Below are 25,300 nucleotides of genomic sequence, written 5' to 3' on the forward strand. Positions count from 1 at the left end.
AAATGGTGTGGTAGAGAGGAAGAACAGGACGCTCATCGATATGGCGAGGACGATGCTAGGAGAGTTCAAGACCCCCGAGTGCTTTTGGACGGAAGCCGTGAACACGGCTTGCCACGCCATCAACAGGGTCTACCTTCATCGCCTCCTCAAGAAGACGTCGTATGAGCTACTAACCGGTAACAAACCCAATGTATCTTACTTTCGTGTATTTGGGAGCAAGTGCTACATTCTAGTGAAGAAAGGTAGAAATTCTAAGTTTGCTCCCAAAGCTGTAGAAGGGTTTTTGTTAGGTTATGACTCAAATACAAAGGCGTATAGAGTCTTCAACAAATCATCGGGTTTGGTTGAAGTCTCTAGCGACGTTGTATTTGATGAGACTAATGGCTCTCCAAAAGAGCAAGTTTTTGATTGTGATGATGTAGATGAAGAAGATGTTCCAACGGTCGCTATACGAACCATGGCGATTGGAGAAGTGCGGCCACAGGAACATGATGAACGAGATCAACCTTCTTCCTCAACATTGGTACATCCCCCAACTCAAGACGATGAACAGGTTCATCAACAGGAGGCGTGTGATCAAGGGGGAGCACAAGATGATCATGTGATGGAGGAAGAAGCGGAACCGGCACCTCCAACCCAAGTTCGAGCAATGATTCAAAGGGATCATCCTGTCGACCAAATTCTGGGTGACATTAGCAAGGGAGTAACCACTCGATCTCGACTAGTTAATTTTTGTGAACATTACTCCTTTGTCTCTTCTATTGAGCCTTTCAGGGTAGAGGAGGCCTTGCTAGATCCGGACTGGGTGTTGGCCATGCAAGAGGAGCTCAACAACTTCAAGAGGAATGAAGTTTGGACACTGGTACCTCGTCCGAAGCAAAATGTTGTGGGAACCAAGTGGGTGTTCCGCAACAAACAGGACGAGCACGGGGTGGTGACGAGAAACAAGGCTCGACTTGTGGCAAAAGGTTATGCCCAAGTCGCAGGTTTGGATTTCGAGGAGACTTTTGCTCCTGTGGCTAGGCTAGAATCTATTCGTATCTTGCTAGCATATGCCGCTCATCATTCTTTCAGGTTGTACCAAATGGATGTGAAGAGCGCTTTCCTCAACGGGCCAATCAAGGAGGAGGTGTACGTGGAGCAACCCCCTGGCTTCGAGGATGAACGGTACCCCGACCACGTGTGTAAGCTCTCTAAGGCGCTCTATGGACTTAAGCAAGCCCCAAGAGCATGGTATGAATGCCTTAGAGATTTTCTAATTGTTAATGCTTTCAAGGTTGGGAAAGCCGATCCAACTCTTTTTACAAAGACATGTGATGGTGATTTGTTTGTGTGCCAAATTTATGTCGATGACATAATATTTGGTTCTACTAACCAAAAGTCTTGTGAAGAGTTTAGCAGGGTGATGACGCAGAAATTCGAGATGTCGATGATGGGCGAGTTGAACTATTTCCTTGGGTTCCAAGTGAAGCAACTCAAGGACGGCACCTTCATCTCCCAAACGAAGTACACGCAAGATCTGCTAAAGCGGTTTGGGATGAAGGACGCCAAGCCCGCAAAGACTCCGATGGGAACCGACGGACACACTGACCTCAACAAAGGAGGTAAGTCCGTTGATCAAAAAGCATATCGGTCCATGATAGGTTCTTTGCTTTATTTATATGCTAGTAGACCGGATATTATGCTTAGCGTATGCATGTGTGCTAGATTTCAATCCGATCCTAAGGAGTGTCACTTAGTGGCGGTGAAGCGAATTCTGAGATATTTAGTTGCTACGCCTTGCTTCGGGCTCTGGTATCCAAAGGGGTCTACCTTTGACTTGGTTGGATACTCAGACTCCGACTATGCTGGATGTAAGGTCGATAGGAAGAGCACATCGGGGACGTGCCAATTCTTAGGAAGGTCCCTGGTGTCGTGGAACTCTAAGAAACAAACTTCCGTTGCCCTATCCACCGCTGAGGCCGAGTACGTTGCCGCAGGACAGTGTTGCGCGCAACTACTTTGGATGAGGCAAACCCTCCGGGACTTTGGCTACAATCTGAGCAAAGTCCCACTCCTATGTGATAATGAGAGTGCTATCCGCATGGCGGAAAATCCTGTTGAGCACAGCCGCACAAAGCACATAGACATCCGGCATCACTTTTTGAAAGACCACCAGCAAAAGGGAGATATCGAAGTGTTTCATGTTAGCACCGAGAACCAGCTAGCCGATATCTTTACCAAGCCTCTAGATGAGAAGACCTTTTGTAGGCTGCGTAGTGAGCTAAATGTCTTAGATTCGTGGAACTTGGATTGAATTGTAGCATACATGTGTATATGCCTTTGATCATGGTCATTCTGCATTTTGTTGCTTATTGTGGTGCTCAAGTTGTACAAACACTCCCTGGACCTCACAAGTCCGTTGCAAAGTGATGCACATGTTTAGGGGGAGATGTGTTACAACTTGACCCTTTGAGACTAACCATATGCTTGAGTTGCTTGATTTAGTCTCGAAGGAAAATTAAAAGGGAAAAGGTGGACTTGGACCATGAAAGACTTCCACTGCACTCCGATGAGAGGGTAACTTATTCCAAGTTCATCTCATGAACTCTTATTGCCATTTGCTCTTAATTGAAGATTTTGGTGAGGCAATGGGGTTAAAGGGCCAAAGTTGATCCCGTTTTGGTGCTTGATGCCAAAGGGGGAGAAAATAAAGGCCAAAGTGAAAAGTGAAAAATGGATCAGCTACCACTTGAGAGATTTTGAAAATAGTAGAATAGAGCTTTTGGTTTATTCAAAACTCTTGCATTGTCTCTTTCGTCAAAAGTTGGCTTCTTGTGGGGAGAAGTTTTGACTATGGGAAATAGGGGGAGTTTTTGAAATCTTTGATCAATCTCTTTTGGAATGACTCTCTTTATGCTTCAACATGTGTGTTTGACTTAGAGATAGAGATTTGAGTTTGATTTGCAAAAACAAACCAAGTGGTGGCAAAGGATGATCCATATATGCCAAAATTGAATAAAACTCAAATTTATTTTATTTGAAGTGATTTTGCACTTGTTCTAGTTGCTTTATGTTGTGTTGGCATAAATCACCAAAAAGGGGGAGATTGAAAGGGAAATGTGCCCTTGGGCCATTTCTAAGTATTTTGGTGATTGAGTGTCAACACAAGTGCTTAAATGTGAATCAATACCCATGGATGAACAAAGTGCAAATCTAGAGCAAAGGTATGTTTCTAAGCCTTAGTACATTGGTTTTGTGTACTAATATATTTGTCTAAGTGTTAGAAACAGAAAGAAGAAGAGAAGAGAAGACTTGGCTGTGTACAGCCAAGAGGCTGTTTCGGTCTGGGGCACCGGACTGTCCGGTGGTGCACCGGACAGTGTCCGGTGCGCCAGGCTACCTCGGCCGAAGAGGCCGCTCTCGGGAATTTGCTGACGGCGTACGGCTAAAATTCACCGGACTGTCCGGTGGTGCACCGGACAGTGTCCGGTGCGCCAGGCTGCCTCGGCCGAAGAGGCCGCTCTCGGGAATTTGCTGACGGCGTACGGCTAAAATTCACCGGACTGTCCGGTGTGCACCGGACTGTCCGGTGAGCCAACGGTCGGCCGAGCCAACGGTCGGCCACGGAATCTGCGCGTGACACGTGGTCTGGCCAACGGTCGGAAGGAGGCACCGGACTGTCCGGTGTGCACCGGACTGTCCGGTGCGCCAGATCTGCAACGGTCGGCAACGGTCGGTTGCGCCTGTTAAGGAAAGAAATCGGGCACCGGACAGTGTCCGGTGTGCACCGGACTGTCCGGTGCGCCCGACGACAGAAGGCAAGGATGGCCTTCCAGATTTGTTCTCAACGGCTCCTAGCTGCCTTGGGGCTATAAAAGGGACCCCTAGGCGCATGGAGGAGGATACCAAGCATTCCTACAACCTTTCTAAGCACCAAGACATTGATCTAGCGCATTCGATTCATTGTGATAGCATATAGAGCTCTTGTGGAGTTGTGTACTCTTTGAGTTGTGTTGCGAGCTCTTATTGCTGCTTGTGTGCGTGTTGCTCTGATCTTTTGAAGTCTTGTGTGCGTTGCTCATTCCCTCCCTTGCTCCGTGATTCTCTGTGAACATCTTTTGTAAGGGCGAGAGGCTCCAAGCTGTGGAGATTCCTCGCAAACGGGATTGAGAAAAGAAAAGCAAGAACACCGTGGTATTCAAGTTGATCATTGGATCACTTGAGAAGAGTTGAGTGCAACTCTCGTCCGTTGGGACGCCACAACGTGGAGTAGGCAAGTTTTGTACTTGGCCGAACCACGGGATAACCACCGTGTCATCTCTGTGATTGAATTCTTGTGGTTATTGTGTTTTTGACTCCTCTCTAGCCACTTGGCATAAACTGTGCTAACGCTTAATCAAAGTTTTGTGGCTATAAGTTTAAGCTTTTACAGGATCACCTATTCACCCCCCCCCCCCCCCCCCCTCTAGGTGCTCTCAAGTCCAAAGAGGAGAAAAATTATGTTGATATGCAATGGGCTTTGTGGTTTTATGAATGCGGTGTGCCATTTAATGCAGCAACAGCAAGACAATTTCAGGTTGCAGTTGAGGCAACTGCCCAGTTTGGTTCAGGCTATAAGCCTCCATCTCCATATCAACTTGGGCAGCCATTGCTTAAGGATGCTGTGAAATTGACAAGTACTATGAGGGAGGAACACGAGAGGGCATGGAAGCATTATGGTTGCACGCTTATGTCAGATGGATGATCTGATAGGAGGGGCAGACATTTGATCAACTTCCTTGTGAATAGTCCAGAGGGGACATACTTCTTAGAGTCTGTGGATGCATCAAGTGAAGTTCATGATGCATTTATGCTAGCTGATTTATTAGGGAAGAAAATTGAAGAGATTGGGAAAGAAAAAGTGGTTCAGGTTATCACTGATAATGGGGCTAACTACAAGGCAGCAGGTAGGATACTTATGGAGAGGTTTCCTTCACTTTTTTGGAGCCCATGCGCTGCACATTGCTTAGATCTTATGCTAGAAGACATAGGAAACTTGAAGGAATTTAAGAAGCCCATTGTACGTGCAAGACGTGTCACAACTTTCATCTATAGGCACGGTAGAATTCTTAGTTTAATGAGAGAGAAGACAGGTGGGGCAGATCTTGTGAGAGCTGCAGCCACTAGATTTGCCACTGCTTTCCTTACTTTGAAAAGTTTGTACAAGCACAAGGATCCTTTGAAGGCCCTATTTCTTAGTGAAGAATGGAATGGAAACAAGTTGGCAAAAACTGCTGCAGGTAAGGAGGCTTGTGATATTGTGCTCTCTGTGGAGTTTTGGAATAAAGTTGAAGATTGTCTTAGAGCTTCAGCCCCTCTCATTGTACTTAGAGTGGTTGATGGTGATGAGAAACCTGCAATGCCAGAGGTCGCGGCACTAATGAAACATGCAAAAGAGAAGATCAAGCTAAGCTTTGCTATTGATAGCAAGAAAAGCTTACTTAAGAGAATCATAGACATCATTGAGAAACGATGGATGAAACAAATGGACCATCCTTTGTATGGGGCTGCTCTTTATTTGAATCCAGGAAAATTGCATCCTCTCATTCGAGATGATGATGATGCAACTGTTGGCCAACTAAGAGGTTGTTTCCTTGATGTGCTTGCAAGAATGGTGGATGATGAAGAAACAAGAGCCAAGATTGATGCTCAATCCTTAGACTATGAAGCTCTTAGAGGAGAGGCCTTCTCAAACAAAATGGCCAAGAACAACCTGGAGACAATGAACCCACGTAAGTGATGCTTGTCTTGTAATTGGCTAATTGCAGCAGGTTTTATACATTAACATCTAAATTTATGTTGTATTTCGCATTTGGCAATCAAGTTGATTGGTGGCGTTCATATGGTGGGCGTGCTATTGAGATTCAAAGGTTTGCTAGGCGTATTGTTGGTCTTTGCGCTTCATCATCGGGTTGTGAGAGAAACTGGAGTAGATTTGAGTTTGTGAGTATTGTTGTCTTTGTCTAATTGTTTAATTCTTAGCTTGTGTCTAGAATTTAAGCCAACAAATTATTCTTTTGTAGATCCATACAAAGAAACGTAATAGGTTGCTGCATAAGAGATTGAATGATATTGTCTATGTTTCCTACAACCGAAGGATGAAGACCAGGTTTCAAATAAGGCGTGAGAAGAAAGGGAAAGGTTTTGACCCTTTGGTCATTGAAGAGTTCGATTGGGATAATGAGTGGGCTGATTCCTCCTATGTGCAGCCTCAAGGTGCTCGTGGGTGTGATTGTGGTGAGGATGAGAATGGCCTTACATGGGAACTTGTTGATCAAGCTGTGGGTGCATCAAGCTCGCTGCGAGGCCGAAATCTTCCAAGGAATGCCAACAAGCGTGCAAGAGTTTCACACTCAAGGTTTGACTTTGAAGAAGATTTTGGTTCAGCCAATGAAGAAGAGGAGGACCAAGATCCACATGATGATGTTGATGTGACTGATTCTGAAGATGCACATGATGATGTTGGTGGAGAAAACACTGAGGCTGCTCCAGATGAGTTCGAAGATGGATATTGACTCACTAAGAGTTGGCTGATTTCAGATTTGCAGCTTACCTATTTTTGTGCAGTGCTTCAATGCTTCACTGCTTGAGTGCTTGTGCACTTAATCAACTAGTCTTATAATCTTTTGATTGATCTATGTCGCTAAGTCATTATGGGGCTGGACTGGAACTAATTATGTCACTAAGACTAGCAGTCTAGCATATGTTGCTGCTGCTATTTTATTCCCACCAATGTATTGTGGGTTTAATTTGATATACCTGTCTGCTGCTGCTATTTTATGTCTTACTGTTTTAATATGTCAATATTCATAGGTTAATGTAGCTTGCAGCTTGAAAGAAAAGAAGAGGGGTTGGATCTTCGATAAGAGAGAGATGGATCATGGATGCTACAAGAACAACAAAGAGAAGTGCAGAGTACATACCAAAGCATGGACAACAAAAAGGCTTGTATTGTATTCTCTAACCTTACCAATTTTGCTATTGCAAGTGTTAGATTGTTAGGATTTTTTGCATATCCTCGCCTAGGCGATCCTCATATGGCGTCGCCTCGCCACACGCCTAACTCGCCTAGGCGTTTGGAAGGGGGGCGGTCGCCACGCCTCGCCTTAACACCTTAATAACCTTGGAAACTTGAACTCACAAAGTTTCTCTTATTTGGTCTCTGTATGGTGGAATTATGTCATTTTATAATCTTTGTTCGTTCAGTCAGTCGTTGTGAACTCTCTTCTAATCGCTCACTTGATTGGCCATGTTGTATCAAGACATATTGCATGGAGTAAAAAATAATATCAGTTAGCCAAATCAAAAAAAATATTATACAGAGAGAGCGGAGACAATCAATAAAAAATCTTGAATTTTTTTTTATGAATAGTTTACGTGGGTATTGTTGTAAGCCATCGCAACGCACGGGCAACCGACTAGTGTTGCTTAATGGGACTCCTGGAGAGCATATTAGACATCGAAGAGGCCTGCGTCAGGGGGACCCTCTTTCCCTATGTTGACTGTGTTGATTATGGATGTTCTTAGCAGTCTCTTTAAGGCTGCTGAAAGTAGGGGGCTGCTGCAAAATTTGGAAGGGGCAGGGGTCCGTAATAGGCTCTCCATCTATGCGGATGATGTGGTTCTTTTTGTTAAACCCATTGAGGAGGATCTGGATTGTGTTAGAATGATTTTGAATTACTTGGGGTCTGCTTCTGGATTGGTTACAAATATGCAGAAGAGTTATGCCATTCCTATAAGATGTGTGGGGCAGGTGGTACGGGAGGGCTGCAATGTGTTACAGTGCAGTTCTGCCACATTTGCCTACAATTATTTAGGGCTGCCAATTTCAGATAGGAAGCTAAAAAGGAATGATCTTATGATATGGTTGATAAGATTGCAGATCGCCTTCCAAATTGGAAGGCTAGGCTTCTCAATCTGGCTAGTAGGACGGCCATGGTCCGATTTGTGCTTTCGGCCATCCCGGTCTACCTTCTAATTGCTATAAATTAAGTCAATTGATAAAATGCGAAGAGTTTGGAAAGGACGGAAGGAAGTGAATAGTGGGTTGTCTTGTTCCTTGGGATATAATCACAAGGCCGCTTAGATTGGGTGGGCTTGGAGTTCCTAATTTGCAACTTAAAAGTTGGGCATTGCAGACTAAATGGATATGGTTAGAAAAAACTGATCCCTCTAGACCGTGGGTTGGGCTAAGTGTTCATGTGCAGAAGCAAGTTAGGCAATTCTTTATGTCCTCCGTGGTTTCTATGATAGGAAATGGCGCCAATACGCTTTTCTGGTCGGACAGATGGTTAAATGGGAAGACAGTACAAGATCTTGCGCCCGAGGTTATATGTATGGTGGGCAGCAGGACCATCACGTCCAGAACTGTTGCCCAGGTGCTGGCTAATTGGCAGTGGGTTTCTGACATTGTGCATCCTCTCTCCCTGATTGGAGACTGCAGCAGTTCTTGTAGTTATGGGATGCTCTTTAGAAGGGTGGTGCTTACCCAGGAAGATGATAGACATGTGTGGGTACATACAACCTCTGGACAGTTCTCTTCCAGGTCTTGTTATAAGGCGTTTTTTATGGGATCCATCTCCTTTGAACCATGGAAAAGGTTGTGGAAGTCATGGGCTCCCCCTAAATGCAATTTTTTCCTTTGGTTGGCAGTAAGTGCTGGACTGCTGATAGGCTTCAAAGAAAAGGACTACCGCACCCAGTGGTATGTCAGTTATGTGACCAGGAGTTTGAAACCGTCCAGCACCTATTGTGTACGTGCAGTTTTGCTAGACAGTTTTGGCATATCATCCTTTCGCCTTTGATGTTGGGACATCTCACACCTGATAGTGATGAGACCTCCTTTGCTGCGTGGTGGAGCAATGCGCATATAAAGGTGCACAAAAGATTGAGAAAAGGTGTCCATACTCCATAGTGTCATAATCCTGGGAACTTGGTGATTATGGCTTCATCGGAACAGCCGTCTTTGATGGAATAAATCCTTCCATGAGCATAATCCAAATAGTGTTTATGGATGAAGTGGAGTGCTGGAGTAGGGCTGGTGCAAAGCATCTGCAAAGGCTTGGTCTTCCTGCTGCTTTTAATTTGGTCAGGGATAATCCTAGTGATTAGGGCTGTGGTAGATTGGGCTGGCCGCTCTCTTTTACTCTTGTTGGCAGCTTCTGAAGAGGAAAGAGTTATATTTCTGGTTGCTGTCATGGTCCAGTTTTCTTTCTTTGTCTGTTTTTTGCCTTGTTTGGGCATTGTATTTGGTCCATTTTGGACTTTTCTTTCTCTTAATACATTGATGTGCAGCTCTCCTGCGCGTTCAGCCGTTCAAGAAAAAAAAAGGGGGCTGCCCAGCTCTTCAATATTCTTTTCCAACTTCCAAGGCTCAAAATATTTAGCTCCGATGAAAAAAACTTTGTAGGCAGATAAATGTTGACAGCATCTTACCGCAGCAAGGGGACCCATCAAATTTTGACAGCATCAGTGAGTGGTGGGTTCTGACAGCCTCTCTCATCGCAAAAGACCGAAGAAGAGACTTCAACGGAATCACAATCTACACCATGTGGAACATTTGGAAAGAGTGTAATAGAAGAATTTTCGACCATAGCTCACTGTCGGCGTTGCAGGTGGCGGGGAAAATAAAAGAGGCCTTACGCTTTTCAGGAGTGTTGTTGCTCTCTAGCAGCCTAACCTAGTGGTTTTGGGCCCCTGATGTTCTTTTAGTTTTCCCGGTGGGTCTTTTCAAGCACAAGATGTGCTCCTAGTGTGTGTGATCTGTGATCCATGATCTTTGTTCTATAACTCTTTTCCCTCTTTAATGAAAGGCAGAGCTACTGCCATTTGCGTTTCAAAAAAAAGCTTTGTAGGCAGATTTGGAGCTAAACAAACCATTGCAGTTAAATCTCCAAACATGCTTGTCATCCCACAGCTGTTAGACAGCTAATATAACATGCCAAGTTCACGAAAAGCCAGGCCAGGTCAGTTGTGGGCAGTAGGTCACGGCAACAACCTGATTCCTATGGGATCACAAATCATGGCTAGAGCTTTGTAGACAGTTTGGCCCAGCTTGCCTCAGGCTACCTGTTTCTGTTGTACAGTTGATTCCTTTTGCTTTAAGGAAATCCTAACAGTGGGGCTTACCTGCTATTTTTTCAGGTAAAAGAACAAATCATGGCTAGGATATGGATGTTACTCAGGTCACCTCACACAATGCTTCAAGCTAGACTTTTTAGTGAGAATGGCATAGATGATTCAGCCCATTTAGTTATAAGTCCTCAAGGCTTCGGTAGTGAAACAATTCATGTGATCACGTCATCACTCACCAATTAATCAGTATGCAAAAGCATAGCTTAAACAAGAGTAGATGGAAAACCACTCTCTGCAATACTAATTTTTTAAGGAAAAATAACTCTTAAAAAACTGGTCAGATACAACTAGACAAACCTGTATAGCTTCAAGATTCTGTTTGCCTTGAGTGTAAAGTAACTTCAAGCGTGATGCATGAATCCTGTAAACAGGGTCGACTGCAGTTGGATTCAGCATCATGGCTTTGTTGTAGTATGATAATGCCTTAGAAAAAGAATGCCCCAGTTTCTCACACAGTTTCCCAAGGTAAAACGCATGAAGCCACTGCTCCCTGCAAGTAAAGAAGTATCATACCATCCCATGTCTGAAAAACTACAGACAATATGAAAACAGATTAGGAGTGTACAATTACTTGATTTCAAAAGCCTTCTCAAAGTGCTTCATAGAATTTTTACAAAATGTCTCCCATGATGAATCCTTCACTGGCAAAGTAGCTCTTTGATCATAAAAAGGCACCACATTTTGAAGGCTATCGTAGTACACAAGAGCCAACAGTTCATGTGCCTCGCTCTGGACAAAAATGAGTTTACATGTCGTCCAGTCAATAAGCAAGTTCAAAAATAATGAAAAGGTAACTAGCTGATTGGCAGAAAAAGGCAGCATGAATGCATGATACATAGAAGACTAGGAATTCACCTGCTCAGGGGCAGTTTTGGCCAGTAGTGAACTCATCAATAGGCAGCGTCGACTATGTCGACGGCCCATCTCAACCCTTCTGATTAAATCCGTGTTTGTTCGCCAATCCAAGATGCTTATATGTTTACTACCATCATTGAGCAACAGATCAACTTCCTGTCATAATAACACTGGTTATGCAACAGAATTGATTGATATAAGAAAACAGATCCAGTTAATTGGTAGAGGTAAAAGATACCACCTCATCATAAAGATTGGAAAGCTTCTGCCAGCTTTCAAACCGCAATGGATTGTACAACAAATCATACTTGAAAATATTGGCACTCTGTTCAACGAATTCTTCTCCTTCCTTTTTCAAAACAAAACCTGTATGCTTGTCGGTGGCACTAATATCTTCGGCTTGAGCTATGAAATAATATAAGTTCTCATAAACATCTGAATAAGGCTCAGAGCTGCACCAAACAATTAAACAAGTAGTTAGGTATAGACACCGATAGTTTTGTGTTAAATCATAGAGAAGGGATTCTAGGTGTAATGCACAAGCCAACCTGGCAGTGGAGAGTTTTTTGAATGCTTCATAGCCTCTTTCACCTGGGAACAATACATTCAGGATAGCTTCCCTAGATTCATTGCTTTCACAAATTTCAGAGAGTATTTTTTCACATGAGTCAGGTCCATCCAAGAAATTATCAATAGGGTTGTTAACAAATAAGTCATAAGGTGGCTGCGGAAAGTGTTTACGTATAGCCCGCAGCACTCTCCGTAATTTAACCAAGCCAGTTTTCTAAAACACAAATTAAGAATGGGGAAGGCATTAGACATATTTGATGCTTTGAGTCAATAACTAACTGAAAGTAGGAAACACAAAGGTTGTCATTAGAAATTACTCACAGATAGAGCTTTTGCATATGGCAGGACATATTGAAACACATCAGCACACTGTTCTTTGGTTTGATAATCACCGCGGCTTGTATTTTTATGTACAGCGAGATCATCTTCACTGCAAGAATCTGGGTTGATCTTCAAACCATACAGGCAGAAAAAAGCCTGGTCCAAGGCACTATCAAGACATGACTGAATCTCATCTAACTCTGCATGAACAGGACATTTATCAGAAAATAGATACCAATTAAATGCTATAGAGTTCATTGCTTTACTTTCACTACAGAACCAAGAATTTACCATATGATAATTCAAAAGAGAAATAGCAAGACAGTATTATTTCAGGTTATACATTATTTTCAGCACAAAATAAAAACAAAGCAGTTGAATATTATTAAAATAGTCACTGCAAATCCAGTTTTACCCGATTCTTCCTCATCATCGGAGTTCTGCTTATTGTCACTAACCGATGGTTCATCGGCCACACTGTCTTCTGCTCTGACGTCTTTTGGAACTGCATCTTCTTCCATCCCATTTGAATCTATACAAGACATAAAAAAACAATAAATGCTAGCTATTAATTGGCAAGGAAACATAAAACATGTCTATCATAACACATATTAGTAAGAAAAAAACTCTCAAACAAGAGTTCAGTACTTCAGTAAGAAAAACATACTGAGTTGAGATTTTAGTTTCACATCTAGAGCCATGAGATGTTTGATTGCGAACTTTAGGAACATCCCTTCCTCCCCTTCACCATCTCTTCCAGCACAACAGAGCCCATACTCAGCAAGCAAATCATGGACTGCAACAATTAAGTCAACCTGCATTGGGGAATGAATGATTGAACATCAAATAGGAAAGGCAACACTCCCTCCATTTCTTATAAGGAGCACAAATTTTAAGATCCGAACCTTGTAATCTTCAACCCGGAATTAGCATTATGATACAAAATTTGTTGTACGAGTGACACCACTGGATAATTATTTGAGAGTACTATCTTAAGGCTACGGTCTTGTTACTACAAATATTGCAGTACAAGAGAAATTATGGGTAAAAGACTAGTTTTGTGAGTGTTTTTTAGTTAGTAAGGAGGATCATTATTTACATGTATATTAAGTGGTTCATTTTTGCGCTTTATTGCCACCTTCTCTCATCTCCTAGGTGAGGTAAAGAGGTTGCTTTGTATGGGGATTGTTTTCTCCTTTTTCTCTCTATAATACAAAGATGCATAGCTCTCGAGCATGTTCGGGAAAAAAAAAGAAAAAAAAAAAGGAGCTCTGTAACTTTGCCCAATATGAAGGTGGCACTGGCACATACCTGAGTTTTGATGGATATTGTAGGATCAAGGTGCTGGAGCTTGCAAAATGCAATGGCTGCATCTATGAGACAGGAACATTCCAAGTGGTCAACCTGATAGGAGGTTCCAGAGCATGAGAGTTTTCTCGATAGTATTATCTTGACAGCAGCACACATGATTGTCAAGAGCAATGATTGAATATCACCAACGATAGACATTAGTGGGCTCCAGCCATCTTGCCCATCCTGCAGATATGTAATTATGTAAATCAACCTATGACTAGAGTAAGTGTTAAGAGAAAATGATACAGTGAAGAAAACAGATACAGGTGGTAGAGATATATGGAATTTCACATAGTGGCTTTAATTAGAACATGCAATGTCTCGGAGCAATTCTCACACAAATGAAAGTATGAGCAGAGACATGGACAATAGATAGTACTAAAAAAGGAATTCCTGACTACTGATTATGTCGATGCTGGTTCAATCTTTTCTACAATGGTTAATAGACAATGCAGTTTAACCAATTACATGGAATAAGCAAGTATAGAGCTTTGTGTTTTTACCCCATCAGTAATCTACTCCGTTCAGTAAAAAACGTAAGACAGTTTCACTTTGCTTAATTTGGAGTCTCCAAGATACGGGTTGTTGTGGATGCTTTCATGGGGAAGGAATATACAATTATACACACAAGGAGGAGCAGGTGCACAGGGGACCAGAAAAGACAGCAGAAACCACGGCCTGATCCAGTCCAAGACTCCAAGTTATCTATTGCCTACTTTAATTTGTTAGTCATTTGGTTTAGACCATTCTTGTGCAGCCTATCCGCAGTCCAACATTTCTCCCTCATGGCCAACCAAAGAAACATCGCTCAAACGTGATGGAGCCCATAAATAAGATCTTGTAGCAGGAAGCAGGAGAGAAACAGCCAGAGGCCTCATGCCTCCATTCGTGCTTATCTTCATCATCATTCAGGGCTACCTCCTCCAAAAAATCCCACAAAACTAGATATTGCTGAATACCAACAAGAGAGAGTGGCGACCTGATGTCCCTAACCCAAGCTATGTCCTCAAGAGCCTCTGCAACAGTTCGGGATTTAACACTTCTTCTGTCAACTTTACAGAACACTTCCAGGGCCAGAATCGAAATAGAATTATCATTCAGCCACCTATCAGTTTGTTTCTGTTTCTAGTTTGTTCAGTTATTAAGAGCACAGAATTTTCAATGAAGGCAAGGAGAATTATCGTAAACCACTTAATTGGCAATTCAGAGCCTCTTGGAGAGGGCGAATTTACCACACCTCTTTGCACTCATTCAGCTACAGGTTCGCTCAACCAGTAGTATACCACAATATGTTTACAAACACTAAAGATTATAAACTAAGAATAGATTCTAAAAGAACCCTTTTTACCGGGAAAAAGAAAATAACTCTTTTTACCACAGCCAATCTAGATGTTCCTAAATATATGAGTGGTCAAAGATACAAAAGCTGCTAAACGTGCCAAAGTTTTGAAGTTCTGACTTTGTCACATTCATAGTTATTAAGGCGGTAAGGCGACATAAGGCGACCGACCCCCTTTTTATATTTTAGGCGATAAAGCGTAAGGCGAGGTGACGCCTTAGTTATATAGATAAATATAAAAAATTAGATCAAACATTATTTATATATCACTAATTTAAAGTTAATAAGAAAGCTAGCACTTTTATAAGGTCTAATATGTCCAATTTCAGTCTAGTAGAAGCAGAAAAAAAAAGGAAAGAAAGAACCTCACAACAAGTGAGTCCAGCCCAACTCGGCCCAGCTCAGCCCAAAACATAGTTTTAGGTCACAGCCGGCAGCAACCTAGTAGCAGCCGCCAGCCTCTATCTGTCCCTCACGCTGCATCTCTCTTCAGTCCCCTCTCTCTCCCTCCCCCCACAGCTCTCCTCTCTCTCTCCCTCGGTTCTTCCACCGCAGTCTCCCACCTCCGATGGCCGGAGCACTGCGCGCCGACGAGAAAGGAGGCAGCTGCTGCAGCTGCCACACAGACACAGGTCAAACCCTCTTCTGTTTCCAGCCGTCACCCTTCAAAACCCTACCTATCCCTTAAGTGTCGCCCCGCCGACGCCTTACGCCGCAGCGGACGCATTGTGCCGCGGCGGACGCCTTACGCCACGGCGGAAGGCGAGCTAGACGTCTTGCCCTGTGAGCACGCCTTAGCGCTAAAGCGACGCTAAGGCGACGCTTAATGGACGCCTTGATAAGCATGGCAATGACTAATATGCAAGTAGTCATTAGGTATAAGCGTGCAAGCAGCTCTCTTGGTCCGTTAGATCTACATCCAACCGTATGTGTAATTGTGGTTTGTTAGGAGCTTTTTTATAAAGCTACACGAGGTGGTGGTGGGAGGATTTAAATGTTAAATATGGCATATGGTTAGATCTAGACCTAACGGACTAAAAAACCTGCTTGCACGATTGCACCTAATGACTGCTTACATATTAGTCGTTGCCGATAAGCATGGTCACATTCACGGAAAATACTAATCAACCGCAAAAAAGAAGTTTCAATCTCATTCTATACTCATATGATATATTTTTGCATGAGGCACATTGATACTAATATCCCTGTTTTCAAGTCGTCGACTAGTCGTCCAGTCGGTCTTGAGAGGCCGACTTGGGGGACCGACTCGACTTTTCTAGCAAGTCGCTCGACTTGCCCACGACTGAAATATCTAAGTCGACTAGGGCTAGCAAGTCGGCCGACTTGTCCCCAGTTCGGTCCAACCAGTCCAAAGGCCCATTACAAAACCTAAACCCTAACTTACCTGAAGCCGCCCCTCCTCTGCAGTCGGCCGCCCCTCCTCTGCAGCACAGAGCTGGCCGCCCCTCCTCTACAGCCAGCCGCCCCTCCTCTGTAGCACGCCGCTGGCCGCCCCTCCTCTACAGCCGGCCGCCCCTCCTCTGCAGCACGCCGCCGGCCGCCCCTCCTCTACAGCCGGCTGCCCCTCCTGTGCAGCAAGATTGCGTGAGGAGGGAAATATTGGTAACCCTTTAATTTTAGAGAATTTCCAATGGGACAATGAGTGGGTAGACAATTAAAATGAAACAGTTAGAGAACGGGATGATCTTGCATGGGCTCATGTGGGTGATGCAATCGGTGCTTCTAGTTCACTTCAAGGTCACAACTTCCCAAGAAGAGCCCGATATGAGTCTGTTTATTCAAGGTGTTGTCAAGTTGCTGCTACATAGGAGGAGAGAATTATGGAAGAGGAAGAGCAAGGCAATGAGGGCAATGAACAAGATGATGAAGAGTACATGCCTAATGATGATGAAGAAGTGGATGACTTTGGTGAATCCCCACATAACAGTCCAACTCAAGCTGGTGCTGGTGGTGAAGAAAATGCAATGGATGATCTTGATTTGGGAGATATTTAGGGTATCTAGTATCTAATGGAGCTTTTTTCCTTTCAAGTTTGAACTATATTTTCTTGCTATTTGTTTTCCAATTTGAACTATATGGCTGTTATGACTTATGAGTTTATGACTTATCACTTATGTGGCTGATTTGGTTCAGTTTGAGGCTTCAAATGAGGTAAGACTTGCTGTTTATTTCAATTTTGTTCAATTTCAGGCTTCAAATGAGGTCAAACATCCTCTTTCTTCATATGTAAATGCTATATTGTCTATATGAAGCCATTATATAGGCAAAACAGCCACTATATTGGTAAGTCGACGACTAGTCGACTGACTTATCGACTAGTCACCAAGTCGGTACCTTGTCGACTCGACTCGACTTATCGACTTGATAACCTTGACTGATATACTTATGAATTAACACAATAGTGATACTTGGTACCTATTGTGCCAAGAATAAAAAGAGTTGAGTTATTGAGTTAAGAGGGTGGTGAAGGAGATCTGAGGAAAAAGTAATATCCAACTCACGGAATTATCGCATTGATCGATTATGTCTTTTGCTTTACTGGCATTTCGAGACACATCTTTGACTGCTTCCACAACATTTTCTAGCCGGTTCCTGTTCATTGCTTCCACAAATTCCACATTGCTTGAACCTTTCGCTTTCAGGGGTGTGACAGATCCAACCATGCCGGCTGCCACAGTTAGAACTTGAATTTTTCTTCGATGGGAGTCAAGATATACCTGGATGTTCATTGGTTTTGCTTTTTCACATGCAGATATTAAGACATCCAAGGCAGACAACTCAAGTGAAATAACATTCTCGCTTTCTCTTTGTGGACCATATGCATTTCCAACGTAGGCATCTTTGGTGGAAAGCAAAAGTGGAGGTAGCAACTGCATGAACTCTGTATGAGTTATTTTGTTGATATTCTCATCATTATTCCAAAGTAGAGATTCAAGCCTGATCAAGTTGATTTCACGAAGAATCCTGTCAGTTGTAAGTGATTTTACAAGTTTGGTGTGAGGTAGAAGAATGACCTCTCCATAGCTTTTAGTTTTGTTGCTATTTTTTAGTATTGACAGGGCAATATTGAACTCCTTATAAGCTTTCTCTTTGCAGTCTGATGAAAGGGACAGGCAACCACTCAGCCAGAAGAAGCGAATCCAGAATGCACAATTCATGTTTGAAGAAGAATCATGTTTGGACTTTTGGTCATTAAGCATGTTGATGTGACCATTTTCATGACTTCTCTCGATTAATTCACTTGAAGATTCACCTGTCCTGCTACTTTCCGTATCCAAGTTGGTGGAATGTATTTCTCTAACAGATATGTTGAATGGCAGTTCCAGAGCTACTGATTCAATGATCTTACAAAGATGGTAAGATGAATCAGACAGCTCAGAAGATGTTGGTGGACTTCCAGAACACAAAGCCCGATCATAGTACAGTTCAGCTAGAAATAAATTGCACGATGCAGATCTGTCTTCAGCCCAGCCTCTAGTAAGTTTGTCCAGTTCAATTAACTTGACAAAATAATCTTGGAATGGCACTTTGAGATGAGCCATCTCCTCAAGTAACATATAACCAATGTGATGAGGGCCAAAATTCTTGGATATCTTGCATAGAAATTGCTTAAGATCATTTGCCTCCTCGTTGGATGTATAGTTATGAGTATCAGGATTTGAAGCATCGGCATTTCCAGAACAATAAGCCTTTTCTACAGGGCTTGGTCCTTTTAGAATAAATGATTCTAGAAACTGGGTCATAGCATGGGATATATCTTTACCATCAGATCCATTTTCATCTTTTCCAGATTTGCGACTTCGCAGCCTCTCAAGGCGTGTGCTCCGTCTTTCATGGGGATGTTCCCTATCTGAATTACCATCTTTCTCTTTAACTGTAGCTTTGCAATCATATGGCAGAATCTCACCATGGTGAGAATCATTTCCATTTCCACCAGCAGTTTCCACACTTTTCAATGTATCTGTAGATATGACAACGTCTATAATGTTATAAGCAAGCCCCTTGGCACTACCCTCACTGATTGAACACCTATCAACAGTATTTGAGCAATTATATTCACCAGCCTTCTCGGTGTTTGCACTTATTAAGCTTAGGATACCATCTAAAAGGGCCAACCATTTTGCTTCATTCAATTGCAATGTAGCACTGTGTTTACTCTTCTTTGTCCCTATTTCTTGACAGATTTCATCATCAACGGATTTTCTTTTATTCGAAAAGATGAGTTTTGCATGCTTGGGTTCAAGTATGTCAATACCACGAGGTGCAAAAGGTACCGGTTCAGCACATTCAATGGTCTTCTTCACATGTAAAGCACGATGATGTGATGGCCAACTATTAAGTATTAAATTTGCTACAGAAAGGCATGCGACTTCATCACGAATTGATATAAGCACCTCCAACAATTTCTCCATGCAGTTCCCTATAGAAGACATAAGTAATAATTGTATAAGAATTAAGAAACCAAAATAGGTATCACAAGTGTGATAAATGAACTGTTTCAACTATAATGAGTAAAAAGACTACCGTACAGTTGTTTGGGCTGCATACAAGCCCTTGCTCAAATGCCCATCTTGATACGCTCAGCAAACCCATTGAACAAGAAAGTGTTCCCAGATGATTCCAGACAACTGAATCATTTGAATCAAGCTCTACAGCTTGTAGGTAACAGTGAAGAGCATTATCGTAGAACTCAAAACCTTGTTGAAGGAAAACAGATGCAAGATTTTTCAATGTCAAAAACCTGTGCAGTTGAAAAGTGTGTCAGTAGTTTATCAGTAGAAGCTAATGTTACACACATAAGATTACTCAGACATAGGATCAATATGCCACATATCTTACTCAACCGTCAATGCCAGCCAAGTGAGTAATTGTTTGTCGGATCGTTGATCTCTTTCTGCCTATTATGTTTTTCTTGGTGATTCCCTCTTGCTTGGAAGACTAAGAAGCAGATAGTAGTTTCTCGTTTGAGTGCAGAGGCTGACTTGTGTGCTATGGTGGTAGAGACTGGCTGGCTCCTCAGATTGTAAGAGTGGAATACCAGCGGTCTCTGCTTGATTGGGTGGCGGTGAGGAGGTCCCGTGCTGGCGCACGGGGAAGAGTTAGGAGAAGACAGATAGGTAGGAGAAAGCGAAGATTGGATACATTTCTTTTCTGTTCTCTTTCTCATTGAATACACGGGCAATATATAGCACCCCCTTGAACAGCGAGTCAGTTCCTAGCAAATAGGAGATTTGCTAACGAACTTAATCTGCTAACTAACTTAATCTGCTGAATAACTAACTTAATCTACTAAGACTGCTGCGCCCTTATCTAAATTACTTGGGCGCTTATTTCTGCGGCTATACTTAATGCCGGTCATAACATATGGCTCTTGTGACTACATAGGTTACTTGGTTACGGTGGTTGCTTGAGGATTTTGGTGTTTCGATTTCTACACTATTAGTATTGCTCGTGATCTGGTCAAGCATGAGCTTACTAAACAAATAGGTATTGATGCCTATTACATAAGTGCACAGGTTCAGGATGATATGATTGCCTTCAAAGCTTCAGTTGGTTGATTTCTTCACAAAGGCGCAGACCCGAGCTCAGTATAGCTTTTATCTCTCTAAACTCAGTGTGTATGATCCACCTTGAGTTTGGGGGTGTTAGGTCCTTAACTCCCTATGCATGTGTCCTTGTTGTATTATGTCTCATATATAATCTTTGTTTTAGACATTCTCTATCTTATATAAGTGTATATATTTGGGCATAGTGTCCTCATATTTTATAACAATATGCACTTGTAGAATAAAACTAAAGCATATTACAGGCACAATAAGCTTATGATGGTGTTATGACATATTAGAACCATAGGTTCATAACTACCAGAAAAGGGATATGTTTTCAAACAAAATGAGCAGTCTTTCTTGTATAGTGCTACACCATTGCCTTATTTTGCATTTCTAGTAGTTCAGATTATGAACCTAGAACATGGATATTCAAATTACGATCACTTACAGGGCAAAATTGGTCTTCCGAAGTCACTTATAGCAAGAAATCTATAATATCTCGTGCCATAAAATTTAGAGGCAACACAGTTTTATGCAATTAAATTGTTCTGTGAATGGTCTTCCATTTTTATGTTTCTTCAGTACTCTATGCCCATTTAAAATAACAACCAACTATATACATCTTTACCATTAATAAAAAGGATGAGAGAAGAACCTTAGCTGCAGCAAATGCTGATCACTGCCAATGTTATCAGCCTGTTGAGTAAACTAATTGCTGTTACAAATATGATAACAAAAGAAAATGCAAAAGAAATAAAAGTGGCATTGCCTGAACATTTGATATTAGTGGGTCCTTTAAAACATCCTCGAGAAGTTCACGAGCTTTTGCATAGTCTTTTTGTTGCAACTTGAGGAGTCCCTCATGGTACTTCTGAGAGAGCGCAAATTCCTGGCAGCATCAAAAGGTAATCTCAGTAATACAATGACAATGAGACAAGCATTAAGAACATTCAACACTGAAAATTTCACTCTTGCCACAAGAAACGAAATATCAGAACATATAAATCAGATACTACTCGCTATTCAGCATTTTCTTATATTAACCCATACTTATCTAAATTGCAGTTAACCTTAATAACTTGCACCCAATAGATCAACACTTCATCCAATAAATTCATGAAAAAAGAACCAATATGTCAAAAAAATAACTCAGCAACAATAATATGTACGTGGATTCTCCTCTCATGTGATAGGACTCCCAATAATTGATATAGACAAAAGCTACAGAAATTAGATCAACGTGTTGTGGTTAGGTGTTACTTTGGATACACCCCTACCCCACCCAATAATTGATATAGACAAAAAGATACAGAAAGGTGTTCAAGGAAAGTAGAAATGCTCCATTCTTCAAAGGGTTACAATTAATCCTTCTTCAGGCTAATTAGAAGTATGGCACTCCAATTTTGAAAATTTAGAAACTAGTTCATTTTCATGCCACGCCACGCCATGGCATCAAAATGAACTAACAAACTAATTTTGCAAAAGTAGAGCGGCATGTATACAATTAATCCATCTTCAAAAAGCACTAACAGAATCAAGAGCAGAGTGCATATCATGTTTTGGAAATTAAAGACCATAAGTTCAGGTTCCAATCCCCAGAAAACACTAGAAAAAAAGTATTTTTTTAACCAGACAACTGCTCACCTAATTAAACTATGAGTTTCCATTTTCCACCAATAATACCCCCTAAAATATCAATAGTCACATGAGATCAATTAATTTTACACAAGTTAAGGTTTAAGAACAAAGATATTATTGGGGGTACATCTTGTGTCTTTGCTAGACAGTTTTGGTACATCATCTTGTCTCCTTTCAGATTAGGGCATCTCACTCCGGGCGGAGGTTTCCTCCTTTGCAGATTGGTAGAGGGAAGTGTGCTCTAGGAGTCAGCGGTAAGGCGGTCCAAGGCGTTGGACCACCGCCTGGACGCCTAGGCGGCGCCTAGGCGACGCCTAGGCGAGGTAGGCGGGCAAGGCGCCTAGGCGTTAGACCACCGCCCGGACGCCTAGGCGTCGCCTAGGCGACGCCTAGGCGACGCCTTACGAACAGAGGGAGTCACAAAGACATGAAGAAGGGCCTTAACAGCGCTGTCATCCTAGGGGCTTGGTGTCTTTGGCTTCAGAGGAACCGGGTTGTCTTTGATAAAGATTCACCCTCCATTGGAAAGATGAAGTGCAGCATCCTAAAAGAATCTTCCTACTGGGTGTTGGCTGGAGCTAACCAACTAGGAGTTTTGGGCCTAGCTGATGCTCTTAGGGAGGTAGGGTAGAGTATGTTCTTTATTGTATTGTAATCTGCAGTTTTTGTTTCAGTTGATAGTGCGTGCGTGTGGGTGCAGGTGTCCCTAACCTGTACCTCTCTTGTTAGACCCTTTCTTCTATCTTATCTATAAATATGCGCAGCTCTCCTGCATTTTTCAAAAAAATTAAGATATCTGATGTTCCCAACAAGAGCTTTTTTATCACTACAAGCACAATATTAGTCAGATCAGATCACATTTGTTCCTAAGAGATCTGAGGTTCCCAACAAGAACTGTTTTGCTCACTGCAAGCACGGTTTTAGTCAGATCGGAATACATTTGTTCCTAATATATCTAAGCATCTGAGGTTGCCAATAACTGTTTTGTTCATTTCAAGCACAATTTTAGTCAGATCAGAATACAATGTTCCTAAGAGATCTGTGGTTCCCAACCAGAACTGTTTTGTTTACTGCAAGCACAATTTTAGTCAGATCTTCACATTAACTTAATCATGAATCATGATATATCCTTCAGATATCCCTCTCAGCTGTGATAGTCTGTGATACACTCAAGGCTCGCGCAAAACTTTCCATGCATGTATCTCCTTCCACATAGAGAAAAGTAGCACTTGGCAATTTGGCATAGATGTATAAATCACAAGGGTCCTAAATTCATGTCAATTTTAAGGATACACAGCAGGGCAGGGCTCTAAGCAATTGCCTGTGGACACTGCCTTCCCAGCTCAAAATTCTTCGTCACAACCACTAATTTAATTTTGAATCATGGATATGTCTGAGAGCACCATCTTTTACACTAGCATATACCTTAACAAACAGACCTAAGCATGCAGAAAGAATTTTTATGAAAACAAATCCTGACACCACAGACCACACTACTATATGTTTATCTTCATTTTAATCACAGTATAACTCAACATAAAGATTAGCATCTTAAATCTTAAAGAACTAATCACCTTCATGCCCACCTATGTCTACCAATAGAAACTGCAGTTCAAACGACTAGTGAGAACTAAGAACTATACACTTCAATATCTAAAATTACCAGTGTTGGTCCAACATGCAGTACTGATAGATGAGCGGCATTGTTCTTGGCGTTGTACCTAAGTTAAAAGGTCATGCCAGCTTAAGTGTGGATTTTAGTCTTGAAATTTTCTGGATTTTACTCTATCCTGTACACCGAATAACAGGGGGGACGATTGTGATGCACAGCATGATCTCTCGACGATGGCTTTTGGCTTGACAGAGCAATTACAAAATAGTTTCGTCAGATGAGACACGATTGACCCAACACGTTGCTTTCCACAAATCGTAAGCCCTAGCTCATGACAACCCAGAAGATGAAGAAACAGACCACTAAAATTTCCAGGCGATGGCAAGTTCAGAGCGATAAGAAACCAGGGAGGAGAAGGATACCCACCTGAGCTTCTTTGGTGGGCGCAAGCGGCTCCCATTGGCCACCGGAGTCGCTCTCGTTGATGGCCGCGATGGAGAACTGCGAGCGAACGATAAAGGGGTAAGACGAAAAGCAGCGACGAATTCGAACAGGGAGCAAGACGTGTGCAGGGACGGAGTGTGAAAGTGTGGTTCACCATGGTCGACGGCCCAGCGGATAGAGCCGCGGAAGGATCGACGGCGACGAGGGCTCCGGGAGTTCGCTGAACTTGCACACGAGCTGGCCACCTGGTGGAAAATGGAAACTCATAGTTTAATTAGGTGAGCAGTTGTCTGGTTAAAAAATACTTTTTTCTAGTGTTTTCTGGGGATTGGAACCTGAACTTATGGTCTTTAATTTCCAAAACATGATATGCACTCTGCTCTTGATTCTGTTAGTGCTTTTTGAAGATGGATTAATTGTATACATGCCGCTCTACTTTTGCAAAATTAGTTTGTTAGTTCATTTTGATGCCCACTAAAATTTCCAGGCGACGGTCGCTGCTGGAAATAACTTCAGTTAGGGTTTGGGTGCTCGGTTGCAGGAAGAGAAGGGAAGGGGTGGGCATACCTATTGGATTCTCGTCGCCAGCAACGGTCCCGGACAAGAGCTGGCCACCTGGTCTAGGGCGGCAGCAGCGGCCGTCGGCAGTCGCCCAGTCGTCGCCACGGTGACGTCCACCGACCAGAGGAGCGAGCGCGGCGACGGGCCGAGCGGACTGTGGGCTGTAGGCCACGGGGTGAAGGAAGCGCTGCTCGAAGCGCGGCGGGCCTGGAGTTGGTGCAATCAAGTGGGGGCCGTAGGCCACGAGATGACCGGACCGGTCTGCGCTCCCTACTCCTGGCATTTACTTTTAGGGAAAACTGCATAAACCCACTTACAAGTTTGGGGTGTTTTCAAATACCCACTTACAACTTTTATTATGCCAAACTCCTCCCTCCAAATTAGGTGGTCTAAATCTATAGCAGACACACGGCTTCATCTTTGGCTCATCTAAAACTCATTAAGCTTGGCTCCTGGCGGCGCTGGCGCCCACGCCCCTCGACGCTGCCACCGTGCAACATCACTGGCGCTCTTGCTAATGGCCCTCGAGGCGGGTTAACGACGATCCCAACGCGTAAGCGGGCTGCCTGGGCGCGAGCCCCCAACGCCGCAACCCATCAGCGAGGATGATTTCTAGAGGAGGCGAAGCTCCCCGGCGCGGAGGCGTGATCCCGGCGCGAAGGCTTGGTCCCTGTGCTAGCGGATGGCTGCGAGGGCGAGGGCGTGAGCTCCCTGCAATGGAGCCATGACGCATCAGTGAGGGCTAAGGTCCTTGGACCCACGTCCCATCGGCTCGAACTGGCTCCCTGGAGTCATATTCCTCACCTTGACCCTGTGTCAATGCATTTTCTTCTACTTTATCCTCTTTAACTCGTTCTCCCCTAACCGTTCACAATGGCGGCT

At 43.0% G+C, this 25,300-nt stretch overlaps 2 protein-coding genes across 3 annotated transcripts in view; one reads left to right on the forward strand and one right to left on the reverse strand.

The window, feature by feature from the left end:
* LOC103643822 (calcineurin-binding protein 1) overlaps positions 1-24,746 on the reverse strand; it is a 44,061-nt gene extending 19,315 nt beyond the window's left edge. Inside the window, exons 1-16 of one of the 2 annotated variants that reach the window (XM_020546868.2) lie at positions 24,425-24,746; positions 24,012-24,102; positions 23,840-23,914; positions 20,933-21,052; positions 20,819-20,859; positions 19,144-19,355; positions 17,116-19,034; positions 13,213-13,437; positions 12,569-12,716; positions 12,317-12,433; positions 11,902-12,101; positions 11,559-11,794; positions 11,252-11,462; positions 11,011-11,166; positions 10,727-10,884; positions 10,453-10,645 (exon numbers count right to left, since the gene is read on the reverse strand). In XM_020546868.2, the coding sequence (XP_020402457.1) occupies positions 10,453-10,645; positions 10,727-10,884; positions 11,011-11,166; positions 11,252-11,462; positions 11,559-11,794; positions 11,902-12,101; positions 12,317-12,433; positions 12,569-12,716; positions 13,213-13,437; positions 17,116-19,034; positions 19,144-19,355; positions 20,819-20,859; positions 20,933-21,052; positions 23,840-23,914; positions 24,012-24,014 (4,014 nt within the window). In that variant the 5' untranslated portion in view covers positions 24,015-24,102; positions 24,425-24,746. Of the gene's footprint in view, positions 1-10,452; positions 10,646-10,726; positions 10,885-11,010; positions 11,167-11,251; positions 11,463-11,558; positions 11,795-11,901; positions 12,102-12,316; positions 12,434-12,568; positions 12,717-13,212; positions 13,438-17,115; positions 19,035-19,143; positions 19,356-20,791; positions 20,860-20,932; positions 21,053-23,839; positions 23,915-24,011; positions 24,103-24,424 lie in introns of both variants that reach the window. The other variant, XM_023301358.2, reaches the window with a different exon arrangement.
* On the forward strand, positions 5,231-7,334 carry LOC109943531 (uncharacterized). The gene is made up of 2 exons (XM_020546869.2): positions 5,231-5,753; positions 5,846-7,334. The coding sequence occupies exons 1-2, from the start codon at positions 5,381-5,383 to the stop codon at positions 5,986-5,988; spliced, it is 516 nt and encodes a 171-aa protein (XP_020402458.2). The 5' UTR covers positions 5,231-5,380; the 3' UTR covers positions 5,989-7,334.
* Positions 24,747-25,300: the final 554 nt, after the last annotated feature.

Source organism: Zea mays, chromosome 1 (genome assembly GCF_902167145.1).
Source record: "Zea mays cultivar B73 chromosome 1, Zm-B73-REFERENCE-NAM-5.0, whole genome shotgun sequence".
Classification (NCBI taxonomy): domain Eukaryota; kingdom Viridiplantae; phylum Streptophyta; class Magnoliopsida; order Poales; family Poaceae; genus Zea; species Zea mays.